This window comes from Ambystoma mexicanum, chromosome 11 (genome assembly GCF_040938575.1).
Source record: "Ambystoma mexicanum isolate Mex_15411 chromosome 11, UKY_AmexF1_1, whole genome shotgun sequence".
Classification (NCBI taxonomy): Eukaryota; Metazoa; Chordata; class Amphibia; order Caudata; family Ambystomatidae; genus Ambystoma; species Ambystoma mexicanum.
Window position 1 is genome coordinate 1366332368 of NC_090934.1, and position 17307 is coordinate 1366349674.

Consider the following 17307-nt stretch of genomic DNA (forward strand, 5'->3'; position numbering starts at 1 on the left):
CAAAAAGGATTTAACCATGCGCCCTGTATTAGATCTGCGCCCAGCAAACAAATTTGTGGAACCTCAGAAATTTCGTATGGTGACTTTGCAGGAGGTAATCCCCCTGCTCACACAGGGGGATCACATGGCAACCCTGGACATGAAAGATGCATACTTTCATATTTCAATGTTGCCAGCGCACAGGAAATACCTCAGGTTCATGATAGAAGGCAAACACTATCAGTTCAAGTGCTACCCTTTGGCATAGCCTCAGCGCCAAGGGTATTCACGAAGGTAGTGGCAGCGGCACACCTGCGCAGGTTGTCCATTCCAGTCTACCCTTACCTCGACGACTGGCTCATAACAGGGGATTCTTACGAATGCTTCTCAAATACCCAAAAGACTGTAGACCTTTTGTTCCACCTGGGCTTCTCCATCAACGAGAAGAAGTCCAGTCTAGACCCCAGCCAAGTCAAGCAATTCCTAGGGGCTCTAATTCGAACAAAGGACGGCCTCGTCTTCCCCTCCAACGAAAGGGTCCAAAACATGCTGTTTCAGATCCCTCAATATGTAGCCGGTCGAGAGGTGACGGTACGCAAGGCCATGCAATTGCTAGGGATGATGGCGTCATGTATTTATTTGGTACCTCATGCGCGCCTGCGCATGCACCCAATGCAAGAGTGGCTCAACAGCCAGTGGTGTCAGGCCAGCGGACAATGGGACGATCTAGTGGTGGCCTTGCAGGCCTTGGTTCTCTCGCTGCGATGGTGGTCGAAGGAAAACTTTGTATTGGGGAAACCTTACGCCACCCCCGCAGTGGAAGCCACTCTAACCACAGATGCATCCCTCACAGGATGTGGGGGCTCACTTATCCCATCAGACTGCACACAGAGTTTGGACTCAGAGTGTGTTGTCGAAACACATAAACTTGCTGGAACTGCTGGCGGTCTTCAAAGCACTGAAGGCTTTCCAGACAGACCTACAAGGGAAAACAGTGCTGATCCTCACAGACAGCACCACAGCCATGTACTACCTGAACAAGCAAGGGGGCACTCACTCTCCATGACTGTCCAAGCTGTCCCAGAACATCTGGAAGTGGGCTCTCGAACACAACATGTTCCTATTATCTCAACATATACCAGGGGAACTCAATCTTCTGGCAGATGAACTCAGCAGAGACTTTCCTCTGCCCGCAGAGCACGAATGGTGACTACACGAAGACATTGTCTCCAAAGTTTTTCACAGAATGGGGCTTCCCAGAGATCGACCTGTTCGCAACTCTGGAGAACACCCAATGCCAAGATTACGCCTCCAGGTACCCCCAGAACCGCTCCAAGGGGAACGGTCTCTGGATAACCTGGTCAGGGAAATTTGTCTACGCTTTTCCCCCCGACTTCCCTTCTGAACAAGATGCACCAGGAACCAGTTACCATGATACTGGTGGCCCCCATGTGGGCCCGCCATCCCTGGTTCGCTCATCTGATGGAGATGTCACTGTCTCCTCCAGTGAAACTACCCTGCCGGTACAACATGCTGTCACAGGACAGGGGCCAAACGCTGCACCCAGGCCCACAGACCCTGAACTTGTCAGCCTGGCTCCTGAGGTCATATAATTTGGACATTTGCAGCTCCCACAGAGATGCATGGACATTCTCAGAGAAGCAAGGAAACCGAACACTCGTTACTGCTACTCTAACAAGTGGAAACGGTTCGTCATCAGGTGTAAGTCAAAAGAGCATCAACCTCGTTGACTGCTCCCCCGCACAGATTTTTCTATACCTGACTCACTTGTTGGACTCCGGTTTAGTTTTTATTTCTATTAAAGTTCACCTAGCTGCAATCTCTGCCTAAACTACGTCTCAACATAAGGTGTCATGGTGGAAAGTCCCAGTTATTAAAGCCTTCATGGAGGGAGTGAAAATAATTCACCCTTCCTATATCTCCCTGAATGTTGTACTAACCAGGCTAATGGGCTCCCCCTTCGAGCCCATGCATAAAGCAACCCTTAACCATCTCACTCTTAAGACTGCTTTCTTGATAGCTATCACCTCCATTAGGAGAGTGAGTGAACTACAAGTGGTCTCTATACTAGATCCCTTTGTAACAGTTCACAAAGATAAGGTGATTCTCCGCACACACCCTAGGTTTGCACCGAAGTTCATTTCGAAATTCCATGTCAACCAGTCTATAGAACTACCAACGTTCTTTCAAAACCCATCAAACTTGGGAGAAAAGAGCGTGCACAGTCTTGATGTGCGCAGAGCGGTCATGTTTTATATGGAAAGAACTAGACCACTGAGAAAGACTAATCAGTTCTTTGTGTCAGTGGCGGCAGGAAGAGAAGGAGATGCAGTCTCCAAATCCACTATATCTAGATTGATTGTCCAGTGCATCACTCTCTGTTACACTCTTTCCAAGAGAGAACTGCCCTTTAAGCCTAGAGCACACTCTACTCGAGGCACTGGGGCATCCATAGCGTTCATTGCAAATGTTCCCCTAGAATCCATTTGCAAAGCGGCAACCTGGAGTTCCGTACACACCTTTACAAACAGTATTGCCTAGATACTCATTCTAGGTCTGATTCTCAGGTGGGACAAGCAGTACTAAGACATCTTTTCACTACTGTTCCTTCTCACAACCCACCTCCAACTCCGGGTACTGCTCGCTAGTCTATGCACAGCATGTGATTCTAAGCAGATTAACAAACATCCGAAGACATGCATTACTTACCGTAAAAGCATTTCTGATGGTTGTATGTGTTTGGATTCACATGCGCCCACATTTCCTTCCCGCTCGGATAGAAGGAACATAGATGTCTTATTTATTTCTCTTTTCTGTACTCACTCACTTTAGTCATAAGGCTCCCTCATGGCAGAAACAATACAAACAGAGGGACCTCGACGCCTAAGGGATTTTGGGTACACTACACGTCACTATAGGGATAGTATTACAGACACGCCTATGTCGACGTTCCCTTTGTGACTTTCGAAAAACAAGATGCAATACTCTGCAGTGACCACTGGGTGTCGGACTATGCACAGCATGTGAATCTAAGCAGATACAACCATCAGAAATGCTTTTACGGTAAGTAATGCATGTCTTATGGAGGCAGTGGCACCGGCCCCCTCCGTAAGTAGCTTAAACTAACTAAAGACTACTTCCACTTATTTGAGGATCCAGTCTCTACAAAGCTGCATGTGCTTTGTTTCTGCTCTTTCCTTGTTTTCACTCATGACTTGATAAGAACAGAAATGCAATTGCCAAATATTGTTTGCTGTCCATAGTAAATGTGGAACCGTTTGTGTTGTAGGAAAAATCCATAGTAAATGTGGAACCGTTTGTGTTGTAGGAAAAATCTTCTCTTTTTAGTATGGCCTCATTCATAATAGCGCTTTGAAGATGTTTTGGCAAAGTCTGTCATGGTAGGAAACCCCAAGCAATACATTAACAACAATGGGTCTTCAGAGGATTGTAGGGATTGACAAGGTATGGAAGCAGGATCCAACATGCACAAAACTTGAGTACATGTATTTTTGCCACACGCCGAGTGATGGTCTCTACTGATTCAGGCTACGTCTGTGCGCTGAAAGAAATTGCAACTGCAGATTTAACTGCTACCTATGAACATATTAACACAGATCCTAAGCATAGGGGTCTTCTTATTATAATATTATGATAGTCACTGTTTGTCTTTTAGAGGAGAACGTGCAACACAAAACAAAATCACATCCCACCTTCTATCTAGGCTCAACCTCATCCCTTCTGCTTTACGCGCTCTTGTGCAAAGGAACTTAACCTTTTCCAAGCAGTGGAGTCAAGGCATCTACTGAAGCTACTCCGTGCACAAAATGTGCGATGGTTAGCTCTGCTCACACAACAAGGTTTCTCAAGATAGTGGACCAGAGCGCCTCTTAAATGGCACTAGTCATCCATTGTTATATTTCCCGCTTCACCTAATGCCCCGGAGACCGTCGTTATTTGAGGGCTCTCAGTTAAGAATATGCTGTTCCCAAAGATCTTCATATGTAGGCATGGTTGCAAGGGAGGTTACGTGGGGAATCAATGGAGGATTGTTTTCGTTTTAGGATGGGAGCTCTTTTAGAGTAACTGCAATTTGCAGTGTTTTTCTGCAAGTCTAAGCCTTCTCACGAAAGCTCCTTTGGAACGTTTGGTTAAAGAATGTTATCACCTGTGCATATGTGGGTAGTGCTATATAGGTGGGGAAACATTGTTTCCACAGGCCCAAAATTTCTGGGACAGTGTACTGCCACAGGGAGACCATACCCACTGAAGCCGGAGAGGGACACATGGAGAGGGTCGGTATGGGAGTGTTAGTACGGGAGCGAATGCATGCAGAAACATTTTATAGACTGTTGTCTTGTGCTGGCAATGTGCGTAGGGTTCTATGTGGTTTCATCAATGTCACCTACCTCATTGGCCCTCTGGGCGTAGTCACACACACATCTATTTTGCTGATGAGATCAACAAGAGTTGTAGTAAATGTCAATGCTAATATTGTATCCTGGCATCCATAATGTTTTTCCCATATTAGAATTCCTCGACATATTGGGAGGGAAAGGCAGACATGGAGACGCTGCAGAGAATCTATGGGATATCCTTCCCTGATACAAAGATGATGAAGGAATGGGAAAAATTTCAGGAAGAAGCAAGAAACCGGGATCACAGGAAAATCGGAAGGGTAAGTATATCCTTTGCTGTTTAAGCTGGTGAAGGAGGTCTATGAACTGATGCCCTGTGAGCAACATTGGGGCACATTACACTTCCGTAATAGAAATGTCCTGCTGCTTGTTAGAAAAATGTGTGTAGTATTGCTGTGTACTCCACACATAGACCTTAGAGTTCCATATTGTACATTGTGGTATACTGATTCGGTGGACAGTAAACAGTAAATCCAAATATATTGCGCGCATGAAAATAGATCCCTGCTGACAATACTTCCCATCTATCCCATAAAAGGCTGGAACCGAGATAGCTGTCCATGAAGACCAAAGAATAGGATGTGTGGTGGCTGTTGGTCGCAGGGCATATTCTCTGTTATGCAACAGTTATACAGTGCTTCTCCACTGCTGCACAATATTTGCTCATCTCCAAAAAATAAAAGGGAAGTATCATGCCATGTTACAAGGTCTTGGTTCAATCAGCACCAGGAGGGGTTTGGCCATGTCAGAGGAGCGCAGTGCAGAGGGAGGCAGAGGGAAACCGAGGGAAGGACAAAAAGGAGGATCTGAGGCCTAATGTATAATGTATGAGAGCATAATGTAGCATACCATAGCATAGCATAACATAGCCCAGCATAATAATCCTGCCACATCAACCCCCCATTTGGTCATCTCTGAGACAGGGCGTGGACCACAGGGAGCAGGATTGAGGCATAGCATCAATCAAAGATGCCCAAGTACATGGGTGACATAGGGATAGGGTGGATCGGCACAGGGATTGTCACAGAAAGGATGTTGCTTCAGAGACCTAGATCGCCGGCCTCTAAGATCCCAATTAAAAAATGAATACAATTCAGCGTCGGACATTTGTCCTAACACATCTACCGTTTCCTGTTCATTGGAGGAGTCTTTTTCAAGGCCTCCTCCTTAATTAGAGGTTACTCCATTTCAAGCGGCAGCAGCCTGACCTATGAGGGCAAGTGAGACACCTGTTCAGCACAGCATGACGAAAGGCAGCAAATAAAAACACCATCATTGCAAAGGCAACAATTATAACAACAATGACTAAAATACCATGCAGAATCTAAGAGCCCAGTGAGCCCAATAATGCAATACCTGTGTTATTCCTAGCTTCAGCAATCCAACCCTATGGAGATTGGGTTTTGTGCCCAAAGGTTCCAAAGAGTGACCGTCGCCGTTAGGCAAGATTGTATGCAGTACCCTTTGGGTGTACTACAACAACCCTAACCTCCTGGCAATAGGAACCCAACCTTTGGTATAAGTCTGTACTACACAGGTTAGTAGCATGTTGAGCAGCCAGGCTTATCTCAAGAGGGGTCAATGTGAGCTGTAGGGGAGTTACACAGAGATTCACAGTGACAAGTATTCAAATAAACTCACAAGGTTTCTTGATTAAACCATTATTAATGTATTTAACAGTCAGTTAGAGTAAGCCTTCTTCAGAAGGGGGCAATATAATAGTAACACATTACAAAATCCACACTCTTAATATTTCTAAATCAGTAAGTACCCTTTTGGGATGGCACGCAGACACTTCCTACACCCTCAGGTGACTTTAGTAACTAGGACTCTGTGGACATTAATATACCACTGTTTGCATTTGGAATCAGATTTAAGAGTTTGTCAAAGGAAAAAAAGGTTATTAGAACAGAACAAGAGATCACACCATTATCCTGAAGCAGGTAAGTACTTTTGGTAACCCCCAATGTAAAGTTAGTTAACCCCTTCCTGGAAGGAAGACACAACACGATGTCAGAGGGAAAAAGAGTCATTCAGGGAGCCAGGCTAGGCCAAAGTCAATTGGGCAAAAGTCTAGGTGAGCTGAAGTACTTCTTGCAGGTGAGTAAAAGTCTTGCACAATGTTTTAGAAGTCTTTGTTGGAAGGAAGAAAGAAATCAAAGCAGGGCCACACTCTGTTTAGGCTTGTGAAGTAAAGAAGATGTCAGCAACTCTACAGAACAACCACAACAAGTGTCACCAACAGAGAACAAGTGCAGTTACACAACAAGAGTTGAGTTCTCTTAGACTGTACAGTAACTTTAGGTTGAAGAAAAGTTCAGCAGATGGCTTCCGTTCCTGTGCAGCTCTGCAGATCCTGGTGTTCCTGGGCATCAGTTGTGGGGACAAGAGAGAGGACATCTGGGGACTCCTGCACTGCAATGGGACAGTCACTGACCGCAACCGTCAATCTTCAAACAAGTGGCACTACAGTGTTTCAGCTTCTCGTGTTTACCGCAAATAGCAACACTGCGGTTCCTGGCTGTCGAGATGGGCTTTCCTTTCATCTGGGGTCCAGCACTCTGTTGAGGTGGCTTAGGCTTGGTCCGTCCTACTTCCTGGGAGTCCGGATGATCTTCCTGGAGCTCTTGGCCAGCTTAAAAGCAACACACACAATCTGGTGTTCCTCTCCCTGGCTATTTGGTTCCAGCAGCAACTGCAGTGGAATTTCAACCAGCTCCGAGAGGATGTCCAGACGGCTTACTTTGGAGTTGATTGGTCCCACCAACTCAAGGGGAGAAGTCGTCCTTGCAGGGCTTCTCTAGTTGAAGCGAAATTGGAGTTTCAGCACATAAGCAGGGCTTCACCAGGCAAACCAACGGTCCAGGAGTTGCAGCAGGCGTCCTCTTCAAGTTCTTCGTCGGATTCCTTCGTCCAGTGGTCGGCTCTGCCTTCCAAGCCAAAAAGCCTTGCCTTCTAGCTGTCAGTCACCCAGCCGAGTGGCTGTCCTTGCCAGACAGCCAGCAGGCCAATCGCCTAAGAGTGCATTCCTGTCTCCTAGGAGACTAAGCACATGGAGTTTTGGGCACCTCCCTCGCTTCCTGCCCCCGCCAGGCACCCTGCAGCCAGAGGCGGGCTTCACTCGTGAATCCCGCCAAAGGCAAAATGAACAAAGGGACCAAACTTGGTTTGGCGAGCAGAGTAAATCTCAAGAAGGACCTTTCCGCAAAGAAATGGCAAAAAAAGAGACTGGGCCATTTTGACAAAAATCGCACCCTTTGGTGCTTTACTGCAGCTGCGAACGCAGCCCGCAGTTAATGCACATCACGGTAGTAACATTTAAACCACTGCCACCAGCCATTCATCGAGGAAAGGGTAACATGAAAAGGTTACATGAGAAGCTAGGCAAAGGGGATACAAAGTAACCTCTGCAGCACCCTATGGTAAGTTAGTGTGTGCTGGGTCTAGAAAGTTACAATGTAAGTGAAGTCAATTTCACTTCACTGTTCTTGGAAAGAGTAGTTTATCCAAGAGAAGGTATTTAAACCTTGGGAAATCTAAAAGACTTCCCTGTGCCACTTGACCGAAGGAGCTGTTGGACACAAAAATGATGCCTATGGAGTTGGTCAGACTCCACAACCAAAAGAAACACAGAGTTCAAAATCACATTAAAATACACGAGAGTGGGAAAAAAGGGTCTCACTCTCTCCAGGCAAAAAATGAGTCCTAGAGTCCAGCAAAAAAGAGCTGGGTGTCTGTAAGGTAGAGAGGAATTAGCACATTTCTGAGAATTTTGCCTAACAGTCGTTACAACACCTAATAGATGGGAGAGATGATGATGCAAAAGTTCAGGATCCCTGCAAGAATAATGATGACCGATGCGTAGAGCTGGAAGAAATGAGCAGAGGCACTGGGCACATTCAGCTGGCCCCCAAACCCCTTGGGCTGGAGGACTTGTGCACCTACACTCCAGGTGCGCAGCGTTATTGTAGCTGATTGGTGACAACTTTTGAGAGCGAAGGGCCACCCGTAGGAGACAGGTGTAGCAGTGGCGTGCTTCTAGTAGGTGTGGTTCACCTGCTGATGTCAAGTCAGATGGTGTTCGCACTCCGCAAATTCTACCTCGACATCGGTATTGGAACTTCATCGAGGAGTGCTGGTTGCAGAGTCACCAGGTTTTAAGCTGCTGGGGCCCCAGTGGGCAGCTGAAGAAGGGTGTTGTTATCCTGTACTACTGCAGATTGCAGTTTTGCTGTGTCTTTGGTGCTGGCAGACGGTCGGGTTGTCTTTGTCCTTGAGCTCTTGCTGTTCTTCGACATCGATTGGAGGTGCTGTTGTCCTACACTAGCTGGCATGGACCGAGTGGTCATGGCCTCTACAGTGTACTGCGGTGCGGGTTGTTAGCAGGATCTGGAAAGGACTCTTCCAGCGAGGATGCAGGGATGATTTTCGCTGATGCACTTTCAGGACCACCCACTATGCTGTGGCACAGTGTTTCAAGCGTTTGAGGAAGGGCTTCTTGGATTTACTTGAAGTTAGAACTGACAATGAGCATTAGTCTTTTGCAACAGGAAACAAGATCATCATTCAGTTTTAAATCATGGAGTTCAGGAAAAGCTGGCAGAGTAACTGGCATTCTCATGGGCCTCCATATGAGAATCTCATGGGGGGGGAGGCGTGCACTCTATTTACAGTGTTTCCTATGTCCATGAGTGAAAGACGGAAGGAATCACGTAGAGCCTGGAAAGGTGGAGCTTCACGTCAAAGTTTTGGCGTTCCACCTCCCCTGCCGATTGTGGGTTAAAAATACAATGAAAGATCGGACATATCCCTAAGGCACTGCAAATGTTCCGTACAGTCTGTCTTGTGAAATGGGTGCCTCGGTCAGAGATTGTGGAAACTGGAAGGCCAAAACGTGGGATGAATTCTTTCAGCAGTTTCTTGCCCACTGTAATGGAATCAGCATATTTACAGGTTTAGGCCTCAGTCCATCAAGAAACTGTGTCTATCACTACAAGGACGTAGACGACGGAGGCACACCTGGACATGCTAATGAAATCGATTTTGAAAATTCACAAAGGAGCCGTAAGAGACTTCATGTGCCCCTGGAGTGGTTTTCACAGGCTTTGGAGGGTGGAACATGACATGTTGGACAGTGAGTACAGTATTTCTGAGTAATGGAGAAGAACCTAGGAGTAAACCAGTATCTGTGGACCTCAGAGGCATTTGTACACATGACAAGGGTGAGAGATCTATGTGAGCACCTGCACTCTGTTTTTTGTTTTAATTAATCTGATTTTCGTTTGGCCAGTGCCTTTTTGTTAACTTGGTGCTCGACGCACTCGTCACTTGTTTACTCTCCCCCTCATTCGCGCGTTGCTCCCTTGCCCGGCTTGCCTCCCGCCTTCCACCTGCCAATTGGCCCGTGGCCTCCTGCATCACACGGAACTTGAGCATAGTTGTAGGCCCTGCTGACGAGCTCTGTGAGAGGCATTTGGACACAGGACAAGGGTGAGGGATCTATGTGACCACCTGCACTCTGTTTTTTGTTTTCATTAATCTGATTTTCGTTTGCCCAGTGCCTTTTTGTTAACTTAGTGCATGACACGCTCAACACTTGTTTCCTCTCCCCCTCCTTCCCACCGTGCTCCCTTGCCCGCCTCCCCTCCCGCCCTCCACCTGCTGTTTGGCCCGTGATCCTCCCCTCTGACCTTGAACGCCTTCTTCAACACTCGTAGGATAGCCCCTTACCCGGTCAGCCTTTATCTAAGCACCCAGAGACAAAGGACAGCTCTGGCACTAACAGCTCCAGATGTGTCTGCCGGTGTCAGCCTGGGAAGCACGAGGCCTGCAGCCGTCATCCTGCTGTGACTGCTAAAGTGTGGTGGTGTAGGGGGTGCAGCAATCACTTCTCCACACTAAACTGACCCACCCCTCTTATTACTCTACGCTTTACATTGCACTACCCATGGCATCTCAGTGAACTGTTCTACTTGGCCATCTCTCTAGGATAGTGCACTTTTCCTTTTTATTTACATTGCTGTCTGTGTTGAAACTAGGCCTTTTTCCCTCTTCTAGGAAAGCTGAATATTGGTGTTTTTACTGGGCACCCCACCCATCTGTCTTTCCACCACACAGCTCCTGCGTTCCCCTGTGGTTGCCTGCTCGGTGCCTCCTGTGTGCCTTCCTCTGTGTGAACCCTACCCTCTGTTGCCCCTTGTGGTGCTCAGCTTTGGACTGTGCTCATTTCCTCATGCACACTTCCCTCTTGCCTCCTTGCATCCTTGGTGGTGTTCTCAATCTCTCCCATCTTCTCTAACTGCTACTCTATCTCCTATCCTATCCCTCTCACTAAGTCTTGTAGGAAAATGTTCAAGAGGGAGATCCTGGTCTCCAACCCTGGCCTCCCTATCGCTGATACCCACTTCAGTGCTTCCTCCAGACAGACCCTAACCGACATCCTCTTTGTCGTTCCTTCTCCAGACCATTGGACCCCTCATATGGTCTTGGCTCTCTCTCCTATCTCTTCCTCTTCCATTAATGGTGGCACTAGTTGGGATGTCCTCTTGGCCTACTTCCACTCCTTCAAGACCATCATTCATTATCTGAATGGCACCGTCTTGGTCCAGGGCGCTCAGCCCAATCTCCTCCTTTTTGATAGGCGTCTCCCATGTCTTATCAACTTCCTTCCTTCTCCCGCTACTCCTACTTGCACCACACTAGCTCATCTGCCACCTCCTTCTTCTGCTGCCTCTCCGGCACCTTCCTCCTCCTCTCTGGCTTCTCTGTCACCTCCTGCTACCAGCACTGTCCACTCTCGGGCTCCTCGCCCACTTCCACTGTGTGTACCTCAAGCCTGTTCCCCCGCTGGGTGTACCTCAAGCCTGTTTCCCACCGCGGAAGTCTTACAAATGTGGCCACCTGCTCCATGTCTCCACTCAATTCTTGCTCTGCTGTCAAACACTCCTCTGAAATCTGCCACCTCCTCGAAGAACTTGACTTGGATGTCCTCGCTCTCACCAAGGCAGGGTTCACGGCCAGCTATGTCACAAGTTTTGACACTCTCCTCCCCATTGGCTACTTCAATATAGCAGTTTTCCTATGGAAAACTTCAACACTGAGTGTCCTATTGATGTCTTTATAGGTGCTTTAGGCTGCACCAATAGGACTTCCAGTATAAATAGCCCCATCCCTGCAGCTTCCCTTCAGATTTCAACCATCTCCAAACTGTTGTGATCACCTTGTGTTCTCTCTTGAGAATTTGCTTTTTGTCTTTTCTACACAGCCTTCGCTGTTCCGTTGTGTTTCCAGGCCCCATCATGTCATCTTTGGGTCCGAAGAAGTTGTTATTTTGACTGTGTGAGACCTACAGCCTCAAGAACGTTTATGAAGGGGACGGCCATGCGGACTGTCTGTACTGCCTGTACCCCAATCACTCCGTGGAGAACTGTGACATTTTCCAGAGGTTCTCCCAGAAGACGCTCGAAGACTGTAACCGGCGGTTGATTTGCTGGTTGAACGAAAGGGACTATCTGGGATCGGAAGTAGGTTCGGACCGCGGGGGCAAGTCCTCTACTCCTTCGGCAAAGAGGTCTCCTTCGCATCAGAGGTTGCAGACGGCGGAGCCAAGGCCTAAGAAGCAGCGCACGGGGACAGGCCTGGCGTCGGATTTAGGAAAAGACAGTGAATCTTCCGTGGCACGGCTGGTGCAAAAAGTCACAGGGTCGGGAGGCCCCTCTCCGGACACGCCTGCACCACGGGCTAAGAAGTCAAAGGATTCGAGTTCCCGGCCGGAGAACACGGCGGAACCATCGCACAAGCCCTTGGCATCGAACAAGGATAAGTCGTGGTCACATTCGTCATCCTCGTCGACGAAGAAGTAGTCTTCGAAGGACCAGCGTCATTCGTCTTCTGGCCAAGAGTTTTCCAGACACCACTCCAGCTCTGCGTCCAAGCGGTCCTCTTCGCCAGCGAGTCAGGCCCCCTTCTGGGGCCACAGTTCCGATGACGAGTTCTTCGATGAGGGACCGCCCGTCGACGACAACTTTGCTGCCTGCAATCCCTTTGTCGACGATGCCGGCGACGACCCCGTCTACGGCCCTGCTGTCGACCACAACGTCAACGACTGCCTCGTCGACAGCTGCTTCAGCGGGAATGGAACTACTGAGGTCCTCGGCTCCGCTGGTGGCCGATGGAGGTCCGTTGCCTTCGGGAGAAGTGCTGTGGCAGTCTGGGACCGGCTTTGCTCCTTTGCTCCAAATGGAGATTATCCAGCAAGACCCCTCGACCTACGACTTTGCCTCGAGTCCGGAGAAGGGTCATCAGTTTCTCGATACAGTGTTGGGCCTGCAGCCGGCGGTTCCATCCACATCGGGCAGCCTGGGGGCTGTTCTGCCACAGTATCAGTTGGTCAATCTGCACTCCCTGCTCGCAATGCAGGTGCTGACTACGCTCCAGGATTTTCCAGCCGTTCCCCGGCAAAAGGATGTTTTGGGTGCTCCTCGCCAGGGTCAACCGTGAAACTCTCCCCGGGTCGGCCGCCTGTACCATCGCCTAGGGGGTTCACCCCTCCTCGTAGGGATCAGGAAGAAGGGGTGATGGTGGAATCTGAGCCTGATAGCGTTCCACAAGACACGCTCTCGACTGTCTCGTCGTTGCCCAGGCGGGCGGATACCTGGGATACAGACCCAGCGGTGGATCCCCCAAGCAGACCAGCACAGCCTTCTCCGCTGGATGATGCGGGAGCCTGGCAAAGGGTTGCCATGAGTTTGGCCTCACTCCAGAAGAGGAAAGGAAAGACGTTTTTTTTTTTTTGGATCATATGGGGGAAGAGTCGGAAGGCGGTTTTCTCCATCCCCATCGTAGACCACGTGTGGCAGGAAGGGCTTTGCACGATGCACCATCCATTCACGGAGCCTATGGTCCAGGACTGGTTGGAGAAAAGGTTCAAGGCACCGGAGTCCACGCCAAAGTGCCTCACGTCGCAGCCCACTCCGGAGTAATTGGTGTTGGTGGCAGCGAGTAGGAAAGCACGTAGCCAGCATAAGTGTGCGACTCCCCCAGACAATGAGGGCCGTAAACTGGATGCTTTTGGCAAGAAGGTGCTTACAGTGGGGGCTATGATAGTGAAGGCGGCCAACTCATTTGCGATCATGGCACGCTACGACAGATTCCAATCATAGCATTAATATTGCTGTGGACCTGGCAGAATCCGGGTTTAAATAGATTAATAATGGGATCGTCCTCCGGCGGCAGAACTGGCTGCGCTGTACCGATTTTCGACCTGAGTTTCAGCACAAGGTGGTGGACATGCCTTGCGAGGGAGAGCAGCTGTTTGGGGAGAAGATTGATGAGGCGCTGAAGAACATGAAGGAGAACTCTGATACGGCGAGGTCCCTGGCGATGCTGCAGGGTAGGCGTTTGTTTCGCTCATTTCGTGGAGCCTCTGGGAATGCCAGGTTTGCGGGACCTTGCGACAAAGAATACGGTCGCTCCTACTATTGCTCCCGGGGTTTCCAACGATCTTTCCAGTCAGCCCAGCAGAACAAGGACTATCAAAATTAGCAAAAGAGGGGTCCGTCCTCCTCCGCTAACAGCGGCCACCAGTCCAAGCCTCAACACTGACTGCCAAATGGGCAGTCAATTCGGAGGGAGAGTGGCGCAGCATGTCGATGAGTGGTGTTTGATTACGACGGCCCCATGGGTGCTGGATGCAGTCCAATACGGCCACTCGTTGGAGTTCCGGCATCCGCAACTCCCTATTCCACCAGTGAAGGTATCACAGCTGCATTTACAGGTTTTGAGGCAGGACGCGCGTCTGATGCTGCAGAAGGGGGTGATAGAGAAGGTCCCGGCGTCGGAGAGAGGGAAAGGAACCTGCTCTCGTTTTGTCATCAAAAAGCCGAACGGGAAATGGTGCCCCATTCTGGACCTACGGCCACTGAACAAAAATGTGAAACGCCAAAAGTTCAGGATGCTAACGTTGCAAGACGTCATACGAACGGTTCAGCCGGGAGAATTTTTGGCGTCGTTGGATCTCCAAGATGCGTATTTGCACATCCGGATGCTCCCCAAACATCGCAAGTTTCTACGGTTCGTGGTCGGTGACTAGCATTACCAGTTCCAGGTTCTCCCCTTTAGCCTCAAGTTGACGCCCAGAACGTTCACCAAATGCCTGGCTCCGGTGGCGACTTACCTCCGCAGGTAGGGACACCATGTTTATCCGTACCTGGACTACTGGTTGCTCAAGGGGTCGAATCATCAGTTGACAGCGGAGTCTCTCCAAGCAGCTATGCTCCTGTTACAGCTTCTGGGCTTTGCGCTCAACTTCGCCAAATCTTGTCTGATGCCCTACAGGGACTTGGTTTTTCTAGGAGCACAGTTTCATGCACCGCTCAATCTGGTGAAGCCATTGGTCAGAAGAATAGAGAAACTGTTATAAATGGCGGGCTCCTTTGGGCTGGGAACATCGGTCACAGTCCGCATATACATGTCTCCTTTCGGCACCATGGCGTCCTGCATCCCACTCATCCCTGTCAGGCTGAGTGATCTTGATCATGATCCGCAGAGGCTGCTGAACCCCCGCAATTCCCTAAAAGTCTAACACACAAAAGTCACTTCCAAGGGAAAGGGGGAATGAGACAAAATAAGAAAACACCAAGTTGCTTCAAACTGTTTCTCCAAAGAACCTGCAGACATGGGATAGAGAACATTTCACTTTCAAAATGGATTGTCAAAGAATTACCTGAAAACCCCTTCCAGATCCTCAACATGTATTACAAAAAAACCATACCTGGTACTCCTCTGCAGAAAGCCTAGAGGAGGTGACATACTTGATCAGAGAACTGCTGCCTTAACTCCTTGTGTCTCCTGTTACTGCACCAAAGATGCTCTGTGTATAAAGTTCACTCTTTGTAAGGAAGAGTTCTCTGAAATGCTGTCTTCAGCCTTGAGAAATTCTGGTGATTGCCTGGATAGCATCTTGGCAAAGTTACCCAAAGGATCCACAGTCACAATCCTCTCTGTACTTTGTCTGACTTAATTGACCGTTGGATCACTTGTCCTTTACAACTTTTAGAGTCTTTGGCAACTGTCTTTGGTCGTTCTGCTTTAACTCCTTTACATTGCTTTAACTTCTTTACATGTAGCCTCATGAATTGTAAGGCCCTGACGCTCCGCGCACTCCCGAATTGCCTTATAGCTGAGCAACAACTGTGCAAGCTCACTGCGCTGCCACCCGCGGGAAAAGAAGAACCTCCTCTGCACACGCGTGCAAAACAAATCCTAGTGATGAAGTTCCTGCACACGCGCAGTGCTGTCTGCTCCGAGTGGTAGCCACTGGACGGGTTGCCGCGCACCTGCCGCAATAACTGAGGAAATGTCTCTCTGCGCACGCGCGGTAATGAACTCCCGACGCCTGACTTGCCTGACCTCCGCGCACGTGTGCTCCTAGTCAGGGAAGCTACTGGCACAACTCCACGCACGCGCGCCACTGTTTTTTCTGCGTTTCAAATCCTTTGCACATTAGCGCTGCGCACAACCTTTCGGATGACTTCAGATTACCATTTTGAAACAAACTATATACACTTCAGCGGTCATACGCTGCTCCTCACAGTAAAAAGGATGATGAGTAGCTGTGCCTTACACACTGGTTTGTTCCTGTTAAGATATTAACTATAATAGTCTATCAGCAGTTGAAGCAAGATGCTCACACAACTGTTCAGTTCAAAGGGAAGCTTATCCTTCCTTGACTCTCTCATAAGCACCCTTCTCATTAAAATAGAAGGTTCTAGCGCAATACTGCTTTAGAATAACAGACTAATGTTCAGTCACTTATCTCAAGCTTCGGGGAACACTCCTGCCTGTGAAACTCAGCCCCTGCACCACTCTCCTGACTTCCAAGCGAGACTGTTTCCTGTAACAAGGGGTTCCAAAGTGTCTCTGGGCCTAAAAACTGGAGAGATTATGTCCTCTCAGCTGGGCTAACTGACCATGAAAGGCAGTTTAGAATGTCCATTGGCTTCCCACCTGACTTCTCCAGCCAATCAGGGTGCTTACATAGAACCACCATCTTGGTCAGGGACACTTCCCATTCTCTGAAAGGGAAAGTTAAGACCAAACCATCTACTTGATAGAACTTCCCATTAAGACCAAGATACCCAGCAGAACCTGACAATCCCCAATTGTCAGCTTTTCATGTGCCAAGTGCAGGAGGTTCTCGCCTCAAGACGGTCACAGGTCCTCAGTTCCTGGTCCGACAAGGTTCTCATCTCCCGGACGCTGGCAGATGCCCTGCAGTGGTGGACTCGCTCTGACAACATAGTGAGGGGTATGCCCCTGGTGGAACCAGATTTACAGTACATGATAATGACAGGCGCTTCCCAGGTGCGTTGGGGCGGTGCACCTGGACCAGTTTCATGTCCAAGGCTTGTGAACCCTCAAGGAGGCTTCAATAGACATCAACATTCAGGAGATGAAGGCAGTACACTGGGCACTTAAGTCTTTTCTGCCCCTCATTCAGGGCTCCGTGGTACGGATTCTGACAGACAACACCACCACAATGTTTTATCTGAGCAAACAGGGAGGCACGCATTCACAGCCCCTGTCTCAGGAGGCTCAAGCGGTCTGGCACTGGGCCATTGCACACAGGGTTCGCCTCTTGGCTTACTGTTGGTGAGGGGTTCAAAATATTCAGGTGAATGCTCTCAGCAGAGAAACCGCTCAGATGCACAAATGGCGGCTGAAGGACACCCACTATGGACTTATTCGTCAGCCCAGAAAACAAGCAGTTCCGTCTCTTTGCCAGTAGGGTGGCTCATCTGGACTCGAAGGGGGACGCGTTCTCATTCCCGTGGGCGGGCCTGTTCGCGTACGCGTCCCCTCCGTTTCCTCTGATCTGGAAAACGATTCA

General features: G+C 49.1%; 1 protein-coding gene across 1 annotated transcript in view; it reads left to right on the forward strand.

Moving 5' to 3' along the window:
- LOC138504438 (threonine--tRNA ligase 2, cytoplasmic-like) overlaps nucleotides 1–17307 on the forward strand; it is a 375818-nt gene that overhangs the window by 149805 nt on the left and 208706 nt on the right. Inside the window, exon 9 of the mRNA XM_069624937.1 lies at nucleotides 4532–4678. Coding sequence (XP_069481038.1) covers nucleotides 4532–4678 — 147 coding nt within the window. The remainder of the gene's footprint in view (nucleotides 1–4531; nucleotides 4679–17307) is intronic.